Raw genomic sequence first — 15,355 nt, 5'->3', positions numbered from 1 at the left:
TTTTGGGTTCATGCATAATGATAAGCTGCAGTTAATTGAAATTATCTACCCTAATATCTGCTGGGAGACAAATTCTGCCAAACATGGACCCTCCAAGAAATTCCTGACTTGTGTTGGAGATAACTTTCTCCTATGGAAAGTGGAGGAAGCAACTAGAGGATCAGCTATCCTTAACTTGATTCTAAACAATAGAGATGACTTAGTGGGTGAAGTGGAAGTTACGAAAATTCTGGGAGAAAGTAATCATGTTATACTTGATTGTAAAGGAAGCAAAAGTAGCTGAAGAACTCTCAGAACCACTATTATTTTTGTGAAATTGTGGAGGATGGGGGAAGTGCCGGATGACTGGAGAAGGGCTAATGTTATCCCTATCTTCAAAAAGGGCAACTACAGAACAGTCAGCTTGACATTGATCCCTGGGAAAATTCTGGAGCAGATTATAAAGCGGTCAATCTGTGAGCAACTTGAAAACAGTGCAGTGATTACTAGAAGCCAACATGGATTTATCAAGAAGAAATCCTGCCAGACTAATCTTATATCATTTTTTGATCAGGTACCCTCCCTGGTAGACTATAGGAATGCTGTGAACAAACTGGGGGGGCATAACGAGCGAGGTACCATAGGGCTTGTTCCTGGGCCCAGTGGTCTTCAATCATTTTTTGATCAGGAAACCTCCCTCTTCAACATGTTTATTGATGACTTGGATGAGGAGGTGCAGGGAATGCTTATCAGATTTGCAGATGATACAAAATTGGGAGGGATAGCTAATATCCTGGAAGTTTGTTGTTGTTATGTGCCTTCAAGTTGATTACGACATATGGCGACCCTATGAATCGGTAACCTCCAATAGCATCTGTCATGAACCACCCTGTTCAGATCTTGTAAGTTCAGGTCTGTGGCTTTCTTTATAGAATCAATCCATCTCTTGTTTGGCCTTCCTCTTTTTCTACTCTCTTCGTTTTTTCCCAGCATTATTGTCTTTTCTAGTGAATCATGTCTTCTCATTATGTGTCAAAGTATGATAACCTCAGTTTCATCAGTTTAGCTTCTAGTGATAGTTCTGGTTTAATTTGTTCTAACACCCAATTATTTGTCTTTTTTTGTAGTCCATGGTATGCATAAAGCTCTCCTCCAACACCACATTTCAAATGAGTTGATTTTTCTTTTACCCACTTTTTTCACCGTCCAACTTTCACATCCATACATAGAGATCAGGGATACCATGGTTTGAATGATCCTGACTATAGTGTTCATGATACATCTTTGCATTTGAGGATCTTTTCTAGTTCTCTCATAGTTGCCCTCCCCAGTCTTAGCCTTCTTCTGATTTCTTGACTATTGTCTCCATTTTGGTTAATGACTGTGCCAAGGTATTAATAATCCTTGACAAGTTCAGTGTTCTTATTGTTGACTTTAAAGTTACATAACTCTCCTGTTGTCATTACTTTAGTCTTCTTGACATTCAGCTGTAGTCCTGCTTTTGTGCTTTCCTCTTTAACTTTCATCAGCATTCATTTCAAATCATTACTGGTTTCTGCTAGTAGTAGTATGGTATCATCTGCATATCTTTAATTTTTGATATGTCTCCCTCCAATTTTCACACCTCCTTCATCTTGGTCCAATCCTGCTTTCTATATGATATGTTCTACGTATAGATTAAACAAATAGGGTGATAAAATACACCCCTGTCTCACATCCTTTCCAATTGGGAACCAACCGGTTTCTCCATATATTCTGTCCTTACAGTAGCCTCTTGTCCACAGTATAGGTTGCTCATCAGGACAATCAGATGCTGTGGCACCCCCATTTCTTTTAAAGCATTCCATAGTTTTTCGTGATCTACACAATGAAAGGCTTTGCTGTAATGTATAAAGCACAGGGTGATTTTCTTCTGAAATCCCTTGGTCTGTTCCATTATCCAACGTATGTTTCCTATATGATTTCTGGTGCCTCTTTCCTTTCTTAATCCAGCTTGGATGTCTGGCATTTCTCACTCCATATATGGTGAGAGCCTTTGTTGTAGAATCTTGACTTTAGCTTTTAGTGATAGTTCTGGTTCTGGCGTTATTGTATTTGCAAGGCAGTAGTTTGAGGATCCCCTTTCTTTGGAATTGGGATATATAGTGAACGCTTCCAGTCTGTGGACCATTGTTTAGTTTTCCATATTTCTTGACAAATTTTTGTCAAAATTTTGAAAGATTCTGTTTCAGTAGCTTGTAGCAACTCTATTGCTATGTCATTTGTTCCTGGTGATTTGTTTCTTCCAAGTATTTTAAGAGCAGCTTTCACCCCACATTCTGAAATTTCTGGTTCTTCATCATACGGTTCCTCCATGAATGAAACTGTCATCCTGGCATCTCTTTTATAGAGTTCTTCAGTGTATTACTTCCATCTTCCTTTTATTTCATCTTGGTCAGTCAGTGTGTTCCCCTGTTGATTATTCAACATCCCTACTCTTGGTTTAAATTTCCCTTTAATTTCTCTAATCTTTTTGAATAGGGCTCTTGTTCTACCCTTTTTGTTGTCCTCTTTTATTTCTATACAATAACTATTGTAATAGTTCTCTTTGTCCTTACGTACTAGTCACTGCATAGTTGCATTTAGAGTTCTAACCATGTTTCTATCTACTTTTGCTTTTGCTTTCCTTTAACCATTTTAAGAGTTTCTTCAGTCATCCATTGAGGTCTGTCTTTTTAACTAGAGGTAAAATTCTTTTTGCGTTCTTCCCTAATAATGTCTCTGACTTCACTCAATCGTTCTTCTGGTTCTCTGTCAACTAAGTTGCAGTCCTTCCGCTGACAAGCAAAGACCTTCTTATTCCAACAAGCCTTTGGAATTTAAGGCTAAGGATAGGGCGTGAAGGGTGCTGCATTGCTAATGTCTATTATATTATTTTTAAACTAGTTTGAACTCTTTTAGCTATATGTGTGTATGGTTTTAATATTGGAAATAGTTTGATCTTATTTTAATGTAGACTTTGTATGTTTTTAATTATATGTATTTTTTATCTGGAAGCCGCCATGAATTCCAGTTTTGGAAAAATGGTGGGGTATAAATAAAGATAATAATAATAATAATAATAATAATAATAATAATAATAATAATAATAAGTTTAAAGCCTCAAATCTGTTCCTTATTTGATCTTTATATTCTTCTGGGATGTTATTTAAACTGTATGTTGGCATTATGATTGCTTGTTCTTCTTTAGCTTTACTCTGATTTTCAATATTACCAGTTCATGTCCTGTACCCCAGTCTGCTCCTGGTTTTGTTTTGGAAAGTGTGGAACTTCTCTATCTTCTGTTACCAGTTATATAATCAATTTGATTCCTATATTGACCATTTGGTGATGTCCATGTTTACAGTTGTCTTTTTGGTTGCTCAAAAAATGTGTTTGCAAGAAACAAATTATTGGCTTCACAGAATTTGATAAGTCTTTCTCCTGTTTCATTTCTGTCTCTTAAGCCCCATTTCCCCACAGTTCCTAGTTCTTCTCTGTTTCCTACTTTTGCATTCCAATCCCCCATGATTATCAGCACATCTTGTTTGGGTGTGTGATCAATTTCTTCCTGTACTTCTGCATAAAATCTCTCCAATTCCTCTTCTTCTGCGTTTGCCATTGGAGCGTAGACTTGAATGATGGCTATGCTAATAGGTTTCCCATTTAATCTCATTGATATAACTCACTCAGACCTTGTGTTGTAGCTCCTAATTGCTTTTGCTACATCACATCTCAGTATTAAAGCAACTCAGTTTCTTCTTAAATTCTCATTTCCTGCATAAAAGATTTTGTAGTTGCCTGATTAAAAATGTCCCATTCCTGTCCATTTTAATTCACTCACGGCAAGTATTGTAATGTTGGTATGTTCCATTTCTTTCTTGACAATTTCAAACTTTCCCTGGTTCATGCATCTCACATTTCATGTTTCTGTTGTGTGAGTCGTACAACTCTGGACTCTCCTTTTGCATCTGTGCGCATCAGCCTCTGGGCTTCCTTACAGCGTTGACCCAGCTGTGTCATTAGTCTCAGTGCTACTGGTACTTGTCCTTTGTTCTTCCCCAGTAGCTCATTGAGTGCCTTCTGACCTGGAGATCTCATCTTCAGCACTATCTTGTGTTGCATTTTGGATACTCTGTTCATAGGGTTTTTGTGGTAAAAGGTATTCAGGGGTGGTTTACCATTGCCTTCCTCTGAGTTTGGATGCATCTTAGTCTGGTGTCTCAGCTTTGACCATTCGGCCTTTGATGCCCCTGCTAGGAGTCTAGCCTCTTGGTCTAGACTCCTGACGGCATTGCTCTCAGCTTCTTCAACACTCTCAAACCCCCTCACCATGCTAAGGTGTGCATGCTAGAGGGGGCCCTGGAAGACAGAAACAAAATTCAAAGGGATCTTCATAGGCTGGAGCAGTGGGCTGAAAACAACAGAATGAAATTCAACAGGGACAAGTGCAAAGTTCTACACCTAGGAAAAAGAAACCAAATGCACATTTATAAGATGGGGGATACTTGGCTCGGCAATTCTACATGCAAGAAGGGTCTTGGGATTGTAATTGATCAGAAGCTGAATATGAGTGAACAGTGTGATGTGGCTGCAAAAAAGGCGTTAACAGAAGTATAGTTTCCGAATCGTGTGAAGTATTGGTTCCCCTCTATTCGGCACTGGTTAGGCCTTATCTTGAGTACTGTGTCCAGTTCTGGACATCACACTTTAAGCATGCAGACAAGCTGGATACAGGTTCAGAGGAGGGGAACAAGGATGATCAGGGGACTAGAAACAAATCCCTCTAAGGAGAGACTGAAAGAACTGGGCATGTTCAGCCTTGAGAAGAGAGGACTGAGGGAAGATAAGATAGCACTCTTCAAGTACTTGAAAGGTTGCCCCGCAGATCTCTTCTTGATCATCCCAGAGTGCAGGACATGGAATAATGGGGTCAAGTTACAGGAAGCCAGATTTTGACCGAACACGAGGAAAAACTTCATAACTGTTAGAGCGGTATGACAATGGAACCAATGACCTAGGGAGGTGGTGAGCTCTCCGACACTGGAGGCATTGAAGAGGCAGCTGGAGAGGCACCTGATGGTTATGATTTAATTTGGATCCCTGCATTGAGTGAGGGGTTGGACTTGATGGATTTATAGGCCCCTTCTGACTCTACAGTTATATGATTCTATGGTCTGAGAGTTTAGTGTTATGTCCAGACTGGCTCTTTTCCATGCCAGCGTTAAACCCAGTTTCCTCTGAGTTGACACTGGTGTGGAAGGATCCATAGCAAGGGCTTCTGTCACCTGGTCCAGAGCTTCTTGCTTGATCTTATTGGTGTAGAAAGAAGCAGCACTGCTACAGTTCTCACAGTACTGGAGCAATGTGTGACTTCTCTTCATAAGGATGGTTGATGTAGTCATCTCTGTAAGCATTGCTAAATCCAGGTCCCTTTTTCCTGCCCCCAGTTCTATCAAATGCCTGTTCTGCAGAGAGTCTTGTGCTTCTCAAACTTTGCTCTTGTCTCTGATATTTAGCTACCTTTTATATGATACCATTACCTCATTTCATGTAAACTACAGTGCCACATGAAGTTGTGAAAAACATAGATTGATGATATTTTTAAGTTTGTCAGCAGCAGTTTCTGCCTCCTTGCTGCGTCATACAGCATGCTGTGTCTTTGATCTGTGCTGGTTTGCTTTCATTACTGGCAGCAACCTCTGCTATTATACATTTTAGACATGAAGCCTTTGACTTCCATCTGTCCAAAACTGCAGTCCTATGCAAATTTACTCATGAGTAAGTTCCACAGCAGATTGCTTTAACTCAACCACCAAGGAAAAAAGGCCTATTTAAATAATTGATACGTCTTCATATATCTTCACTAAACAAGGGTGCAATTCTGACAACTAAACCATGTTAATTTACAATTTATTTATTTATTTATTTTAAAAAGCTTTAAAAACATCTAAAAAATAAATTCCAACACAGACAGAGATTCACACTGTTGTTTCATTCTTGCAACTGGGTCTTTCATCACTTTATCTCCTATACACATTTTGCATGCTTGCCTTTTTTTACCGTGCCGTGAAAAAGTATTTGCCCTGTCTGATTTGTTGCATATTTTTCACATTGAATTCTGTCAGATATTTTGTGGGGTGTAGTAATATATAGATGGAGTCAGAGAGAAAAAATTACACCAAAATTTGGTGCTTATTTTATTTGTTTGGTGTGCTAGGTAATCAAACATGCAATCTTCAGGTTTGAAAAAGTTATTGTCCCTCTAGTTTACTCAACCCAATGAAGGGGATTATTAGGACCATGTGTCTGAATACCTTGGTAAACAATCAGGCCTGGTTTGGGCCAGCCCTGCCCAATATAAATCTGACTAACTTTGGCCCTTGCCATCAGATTGATGTTGCTAGTACACAGATCCCAAAGCGTCATCATGCCACAATCAAAAGAAATTCCTGAACACCTCTGGAAAACAGTTGTTGATGCATATTACTCTGGAAAGGGTTACAAAGCCATTTCTAAGGCTCTGGGGCTTCATTGAACCACAGTAAGAGCCATATTGACCAAATGAAGAAGGTTTAGGACAGTAGTGTATCTTCCCAGGAGTGGCCGAACTGCTAAAATCCCTCCAAGAGCAGTTTCACCCACGAAGTCATGAAGGACCCTAGAACAACACCCAGGGATCTGCAGGCCTCTCTTGCCTCAGCTAAGGTCAGTGTTCATGACTCCACCATCAGAAAGAGACTGTGCAAACATGGGATTCATGGCAGAGTAGCAAGGCCAAAACCACTGCTCAAGAAGAATTATGAATGCTCATCTAGAGTTTGCCAAAAAGCACCTGGATAATCCTCAAGAGTTCTGGAACAACGTTCTATGGACAGATGAGTCAAAGAAGGAACTTTTTGGGCAACATGGGCTCCATTATGTCTGGGGAAAACCAAACACTGCATACCACATGAAGAACCTCATACCAATGGTCAAGCATGGTGGTGGCAGTGTCATGGTTTGGGGATGCTTTGCTGCATCAGGGCTTGGAAAACTTGCCATCATTGAAGGAACCACGGATTCTGCTTTGTATCGGAGAATTCTACAGGAGCATGTCAGGCTATCCATCTGTTAGCTGAAGCTGAAGTGCAGGTGGGTCATGCAGCAAGACAGTGATCTGAAACACAACAAGCAATGGTTGAAGAACAAGAAATTTTAAGTTTTGGAATGGCCTAGTCAAAGTCCAGACCTAAACCCCATTGAGATGTTGTGGCAGGACCTGAAAGGAGCAGTTCATGCTCGAAAACCCACAAATGTCACTGAGTTAAAACAGTTCTGCATGGAGGAGTGGGCCAAAGTTCCATCATAGCGATGTTAGAGACTGATAAAAAACTACAGGAAGCGTTTGGTTGCAGTCATTGCCGCTAAAGGTGGTGTAACCAGATTTTGAGTCTAAGGGGGTAGTTACTTTTTCACACGGGAGCATTGGTTGTTGCTTAACTTTCTTTAATAAATAAATGAAAATGTATCAAAATGTTGTGTTTGTTCACTCAGGTTTTCTTTTCTCTAATATTAGGTTTTGGTTCAAAATCTGATAACATTCAGTGCCCAAAATATGCAACCATGCAGAAAATCAGACTGGGGGCAAATACCTTTTCAAGGCACTGCACATATAGAGGCTATGTCTTTAAAATAGTCCCATATAGGTCATTTCTTACAGCCAGCACACATCTATTTATTTATTTAAAGCTTTTCACCACCACCACTACAATTTTATGCTGAAGTAGGCTGCCAGAGTTGTTTTTTTTAAAGACAGTTTGTGAGGTTCACTATGGGAATATAGGAATCTACACACCGGACATTTTAGTCTTCTTTTCTTATTTCCAGTGGTGTTCCTTTCTGCTTCACTCTGCTTTGGCCCCAGCCTACCATCACAAAAACAAAGTAGCAAACAAAAAAGAAATGGCTGTGACTATTATGTAGAAGTAAGGTCTAATAGTTACTAGACACACTAGCAAGGCTTACTTTTCATTTCGTGCAAACAGAATGCCTATGTTTGGTAGGTAGAATGTAAATATCTGTATCTGAGAAAGGATCAAATTTATTCTTCATTTATAAAGAAAAAAGGTCCTTTGCCTCTACCAGATACAATGAGTTACTGTTTTATTTTAAATGTTGCACTTTAAAAATTATTTATGTACTCTGCTGTGGGATTGTTACAATGGAGAGAGGGTAACAAATGTTTCTATTTCTACGTAAGCCTCAAAGTATTGCACTGCAGTTTGCTTGCCCACAGCCAGGTGGTGCTGTGACCTACAGCATGTTAACCTGAGCAGGAGAGAGTTGGAGAGCAAGTGAGTGAGCAACAGGTGGGGGAGGACAGGAGGAAGCTTGGCAATCTAGGAGGAGAGGAAAAGAGGAAGCTTGGCAACCCGTGTGTGTGTAGAATGACAGGAGGAAGTTTGGCAACCCATGTGGGAGGCGAGAAGAGAAGAAGACTTGACCCATGGGCGGAGGAGAGGAGCAGGCTTGACAGCCTGTGGGGGAGAAGAGGAGGAGGCTTGGCAACCCATCAGGGGAGGAGAGAGGGAGACTTGGCAATGGTGTTAGGCAAGTGAGACAGTGGTGGTCACCATTTGAACATCCTGGGTGCCTGGGGGGGGGGTTCATGAGGGGATGGGGGTTACCTGGGTCCCCATTCCTGGGGTTAGGTGGTGGGATAGGCATTCAAAGCACCCCGGGATGGATGGAAGGTAAAATGTGAACTCTGCAAATGGAAGGTGGCAAAAAAATAATAATCTCCAGATGGTGATTGGACACCAATTTGCATTAATTTTGCATGTCCTAATTTATATGTATAGGTGCAAATGTTGACATCATTACTATAATTTAAGTAATACAGTACATCTCACCCATAGTGGTGAAGGCTGTGACCAGGTTACCTGTATTGTCTGCTCAATCCAATGTTGATGTGCTAATCACTGATAGGCAACTTGAAGATTACCTTTTATGATTCTTTATCTTTAAACAAGACCTGCACAGGGTAGTTGTTAACATGGAGGAGTGCTTCAAACAGAGGAATTGCCTCTGGCAACTTTTCAAATTGAGGAATGTAAAGTAGGACACATGCCCATATGGCATCATATGGATGCTGCAAAACCACTACTGAGATACAAGCAGCTTCAAATCCACATTACACTCCCATATGGACAAGCCCATGGTCAGCAGAAGTGGGCATGCCACGTAACCTTGAGCACAAACAGGGCAAAGTAGTCGTTTCAACACTTGAGTGGACAGAAATGACAGAAATTCCATCCAATTCAGACTTTATATACTGTGTTCAAGGGACCAGCTCAGACAGCCTTTGGGAGGTTTAAATGAGGGTGCTATGCAGACTCCTTTGAACTTTCTGAAGCCTATTTGAGATCAGTAGATCAGTCCTTTTTGAGATCAGTAGATCAGTGACATAGGGGGAGGTCACAGAGATCAGAAAACTGCCTAGCTCTGTGTTTGCCAGGCAACTGCCTGTGTGCTTCTCCCACCCTCCATGCACTCATCCCAAATCCTGGCAAATGGGTAGCCAAAGTCTATCAAATTTCAAAAGACCTGTAGTGCCATGAATCATATGTGAGGTTCATATGTGCCTAACATATGAGTTGTGTCTTTATATGACTCAGAATTTCTTGTGTTTGCAAAGAGATGTGTGGGTGTTTGTGTGATGGGCATGGCTGATGCAGGGTTCTGTACACATATGTGAATGCGGTCAGAGAAACGCCTAGTGTGGTCTACTCTGATTGGCGGTGGCTCTCCTAAGATCTCAGCTGCGTATCTTTTAGATGCGGATGCCAGGGATTGCAGCCAAATCTGCATTCAGAGCAAATGCTGTACACTGAGTTATAGCCCTTTACTGAGGGGCCAGATCGGACCATGGTGATTAATGACAAATGTGGTGGGGGCTTTTTGCTTACAGAATGGACTCAATGCTCTACACCTGGCTGCCAAAGAAGGCCATGTGGGGTTGGTTCAGGAATTGCTGGAAAGAGGCTCTGCAGTGGACTCTGCTACTAAGGTAATATATTCATTATACCATTTTTAGAGTACTGAAATAGAGAAAGGGTAGACAATGTGGTTGTTGGACTACAGCTCTGATCAACCAAAGTAGCATGGCCAGGTCAGGGATGATGGGAGTTGTTGTCTAGCAACATCAGGAGGGCACCAAGGCTGTCCCTGAAACAGATTGATGAATAGTATCTGTTTCAACTATGCATTAAAGTGCACTAGCCATGTTTCTGAAACATGCTGCAACTCCTTAGTATATTTCTAACACTTTCCTTCTGACACTGCGCTCTATGCTGCCCTCCCTAATGCTTATTGTGCATGCCATCCAAATGCAAGGATGTTTTAAGCATATGTTTTAGAATGTTTTAAACTGTTTTTACTATATTTTTCATGTGTTTTATTTTTTTCTTAAAAAAATTGATTGTTTTGGAATGTTTTATTTATTTATTTATTTATTTATTAGATTTATATCCTGCCCTTCCTCCCAGTATGAGCCCAGCCTGTAACTGTTTTAGAGCGCTTTTCTTTTTGTTACATTGTCTTGTATATGTTTGCCACTTCAGAAGGAAGGGCGGAATGTAAGTTCAGTAAATAAATAAAATAAATAAGCACAGAGGTTTTATGGACCTCAGCAAACTCTACCAAGCTTACACAAACTGCACATCCATTAGATTAAAGTAGATTTAAAGAATCATTTCCTATGCTGTAAAATCAGAAATGGAAAAGAGTAGGTCATAATGTGTTGGATCCAGACTTTGTCTTGGTGAACAGATGGTTAAGGATTCTGATTCAGAGAAGGAATTACACTGTCCAAATGGGGGCAGAGATTATTGTAGTTGATTTTACCCCATTCCCTGCAACTCTCTGTCCCACCCAAAGCTGCTCTACAGGGTTGGGGGACTTTCTGGATCAGAGTGGGAGGTGCCATGGAGAAATCAGCAAGGATAGCCTCCCTTGTCCTGCCTTTTCTGCCGGCAGGGTCATCTGAGCAGAATTCTGCTCAGGTTCTACAGCCAGTGGGAGCAAACTCTGGATCCAACCCATAGTCTACAAATCTTGGGTTAAGGAGCAAACACTGGTTTACATTAAATATGTTTAATGTCAGGGCAGATGTAACATTAAACCATGGCTATGGGTGTGGTGGGAAGGACTGTCAGAATTTGTGTTTTAGTGGAAAGAAGGTAGATAAGGCAGCAATGAGATCATGCAGCCCAATCCTCATTCCTTAACCATAGTTAAGGGCCATCTTTTTATGTTGTAAACTGCCCAGAGAGCTTCAGCTATGGGGCGGTATAAAAGTGTAATTAATAATAATAATAATAATCTCCCATTACATCTCCCCCTGCCCTTATAGGTAAGTTTTATCATCCAGTGTTTAAACCTGTTGCCTTTTGTCCTGTGAAGGAAACAGATTCAGGCTCCTGAGTTCTCCAGGCAGTACTGGGGGAGATTCCTGACTGAACTGGCAGAGTCACTGCCAGTCAGTATAGACCAGGAGTGAGAGACCTTTTTCAGTCTGAAGGGTGCGCTCTGTCATGGTCAACCTTCTGGGGGCTACATGTTGGTGGTAGGCAGGGCCAGAGCCAAAAGAAAATATGACAAAAAGTGGATAGGAACAGTGGCAAAAGTGGGCAGAGCAAGAGATGAGACTCTCAACCTTTGTATATTAGTTTACATTCCAGTCATGAAAAGTCAGAGGGTTTTATAGTCAGCCACACCCACACATCTTCCATCTAGGCAAGCAAGAGGCATTGTCACAGTTCATGGAGACATTCCTACCAGGCAGAACGTGTAGAACCCTCATCCCTGTGCATTCACTAGACAAGGGTCTGGGCAGTAACATTATGAATGTCAATACTGTTTATTGTAATCTGCTTTGGACCTCATTTTGTGGGGGAAAGCTGATTATGAACGAAATAAATATTTTTTATATATTTTATCGAACAGAAAGGCAATACTGCATTGCACATTGCGTCATTGGCTGGGCAAGCTGAAGTTGTCAAAGTTCTAGTTAAGGAAGGAGCCACTATTAATGCACAATCTCAGGTAGGTTTGGCATTTTCTCCTTTATAAAATGTAATGTTGTATAAAGTGCTCTAGCCCTTATGTTGGTAAATTTGATTCAAGGTTAATTGGTCACACATGGTGAGGTGCCCCATTTATTAAGCACAGTGGGTTATATTTAAATTTACCAACTGGAGTGCAATAGCTAAATTAAATATTTTGCAAATCATGCTCATTAGTATCACTAGTAAGACACCTCTCATTCTCCAGTTTATGAAACTAAAAGCTTTTTCCTGGCATGTAGAATTTCAGTGGGTGTTATTCAGTGTTAGTCCTACTCAGAGTACACAGTAGACATGACTAACTTAGGTTCATTAATTTCAGTGGGTCTACTCTGTTGAATACAACTGGTGGAATTCAGTGAGGAACCCTATAGGTACATAAACTGACCAATACCGATATTCTTGAAGTCAAACCTTTTTTTTAGCTTCTCCAAATATACATTTTTTCACTCTTGTATATTTTCAAATTAGTTTACAATGCTATGGATTCTCAACATGTAATAATCGACTGCCTACCCTCTCGATCAGTTATTTTCAAACTGTGTTCCTGAAAACTCTTATGTTTCTGTGGAAGCTTTTCACAGTGAGAAGATCACTTATGACCTCAGAGATTGCTTGCTTAATAATCTTCCCCTGCTGTGTGAAACTCTAGGAGATTTGTGGGTGTATTCTAAGTCACATTCTCAGTTTACATTGGGCAATGGTGAGACTGAACTCACCTGGTGGATGCCACACACAAAATGAAAGTGCACCCTGAACATCTCCTAGAACAGTGGTTCCCAAACTTTTTCCCTCACTGACCACTTGAAAATTGCTGAGGGTCTTTGCAGACCACTTAATGATTTCTTTGGTCTGTTGTAGCAATTATTTTGCACTGTGCTAGATACTGTACGGTTTTTAAGTGTATTTTTACAAATGCACCATGGACCACCTGAATGACACTTGTGGACAACTGGTGGTCTGCAGACCACAGTTTATGAACCTCCATCTTAGAATACTCTACAACACCCAGGGGTTGGTGTGGAAAGGAGACATGGACAAGATCCCCTTATCTCAATTTGAAATAGGAATGGTTCTTTCCAAACTTTTTCATGAAGAGAAATCTCAGAAAGAATTTACATATTCCAAATGCCTTTGGCCTCAGAAGATGGCACCTTGCTTTAATGTGAGGAAGAAACAGATGAGGAGAAAATACAGGCTGCTCCACCCAGGTAGTGTGGAGTGCTCCACCCTCAGCATTTTCCCCAGACCCTCCCTTGAGGATGTAGTTCTCCCCATCCCTTCCACAGCGTATAAGTTGGCTCCTGCAGAGTTGGACAAGGATCATTTAAGTCATCACAGCAGTCTGCTCAGAGAAATGGGACCAACTGAGTGCAGGCCCTGCCAGCCTACACAAGGCCTTGAATGGTCCCAGATCTTGGCCGAGACAAAATATTCTAAACCTCAGCTAGCAGGGCCCACTGGGAGCTGCCACAGTCCTGACCTACTTTGAGAAACTGCCTTGACCTTTGCCTGACATTGACTGGACCTTTTAATTGCATCCACTTCCCCTATGAGCACCAAGACCCAGCAGAACAGGATAATGCTTCTTGGCCAGCTATCTGCTACACCCAGCCTTGCCTACAGCTGATGCCTTCTGCTTTCCCACTTTGTGAGCCCTGCCACCCCCTTTTCTTCCCCCCAAACCTACATCCTAACAGTAGTGACCAGTGTTACTTCACAGGCTTTTGTTAGTCTTAAATACCTAACCAATGGGAATTTTCTTTCATGAAGATATCTGGGGATAGTCTGCCAGAAGCCCTTTCACACTGCAATTCCCCAGGATCTTTGTACTGGGAACTTCCCACTGATAACATTTTCAGGCACTGTGATGGCCTATGAAGTGGCACTCCCATTTGCACACCACTCTCCAATGCTGCATGTGAAAGGTACATTTTTGGGAAGGGGGAAAAGTAGTGGTAATTTGCAATGGCCTGAACCTGTTTATTTGGCTTAGGTTATAAACAGCTGGTTCTTATGGAATGCGGTGTTCATTTCCATATCTTGCTTCTATTCTAAACCTCTGCAACATGCTATTAAGGTAGGAAGTCTGAAAATCACTGATGTAGATGCTGGTTTCTTTTCAATATCTTTACTTCTCCCAACAGGTTTGTATAAATTTCAGGTTTTGCCATTGTTAAAGTAGCATCTGAGAAAGATCCACATGCTACATTAATTTCCCCCCCTTTCTTTTACCAAACAGCAGGATTACTCTGTCGAAATGCAAGCTGACATTTGACAGTTGGGGAAGTTCCATGCATAAAAAGGGGCATGGTGGATTGTGGCTTTTCTGCACATGCACAAAGCCTACTGATATGAAATGAAACTGTGCAAGAACACTGGTCAGATCAATAGGGCTTGCTTAGGAGAACTTCCCAGTAGATTGTGCACTTGGTCATTAATTTAGCAAAATAAAATGTAGTCCCAAAATGCTAAACTCTTAGTCAGCACCAGAGTTTAATATTAATAAACAATGGCTATGCACAAGCCACAACTGCAAAGCAGCATCTGGAATAGTGTTCTTTTCTCTTTTACATAGAAGGAAATGCCGCAGTAGCTCTTTGATACTTTGATCTATTTTGGTAGCTGCTGACTCACAGCAGCTAAAAGAAAAGGCTTCAGAAAAGGAAAGGGTAGAAAGGAATTTACAAATCACAAAATAGAAGGTCATCTGTAGTCAGATGGAAAAATTTAACCTGTGTGTGGCACAACTGGAGTTCATGACATTAAAGTTCCCCAAGCTACATATGGATATGTGATTTTAAATGTATCTACATATTTCTGTGACCACCATACAATTTTGTAATGAGGGAGTGTGGTGTAGTAGTTAAGGTGCTGGACTACGACCTGGGTGACCAGGGTTCAAATCCCCACACAACCATGGAGCTCTCGGGGTGACCTTGGGCCAGTCACTACCTCTCAGCCTCAGAGGAAGGCAATGGTAAACCACCTCTGAATACTGCTTACCATGCAAACCTTATTCATAGGGTCATCATAAGTCGGAATCAACTTGAAGGCAGTCCATTCAAGGCCTGCTCCCATGTCTTATAGTAATGCCATGTTGTTGCTGCTGTTGCATTTATAAATTGACAATAGCAAATACAGACCCATGTAAATTAATAGATGTGGAGCGGGGGGATTCCTGCAGTTTCTTCTCTGTGCCCATTCCTTGTTCAGTCTCCCGCATACTCCATACACTCCTTTATTCACCT

The 15,355-nt window shown here is 41.1% G+C and overlaps 1 protein-coding gene across 32 annotated transcripts in view; it reads left to right on the top strand.

Annotated features, from left to right (window-relative positions):
* Window positions 1–15,355, top strand: part of ANK2 (ankyrin 2) — a 568,387-nt gene that overhangs the window by 349,426 nt on the left and 203,606 nt on the right. For 31 of the 32 annotated variants that reach the window (XM_061585294.1, XM_061585292.1, XM_061585317.1 and 28 more), the window contains exons 3-4: window positions 9,950–10,048; window positions 11,986–12,084. In XM_061585294.1, the coding sequence (XP_061441278.1) occupies window positions 9,950–10,048; window positions 11,986–12,084 (198 nt within the window). Of the gene's footprint in view, window positions 1–9,949; window positions 10,049–11,985; window positions 12,085–14,121; window positions 14,185–15,355 lie in introns of those variants that run through there. The other variant, XM_061585320.1, reaches the window with a different exon arrangement.

Source organism: Rhineura floridana, chromosome 9 (assembly GCF_030035675.1).
Source record: "Rhineura floridana isolate rRhiFlo1 chromosome 9, rRhiFlo1.hap2, whole genome shotgun sequence".
In the NCBI taxonomy this organism is placed as follows: Eukaryota; Metazoa; Chordata; class Lepidosauria; order Squamata; family Rhineuridae; genus Rhineura; species Rhineura floridana.
Note: the sequence above shows the minus strand (reverse complement) of the source record. Positions and strands in the feature narration are given on the sequence as shown.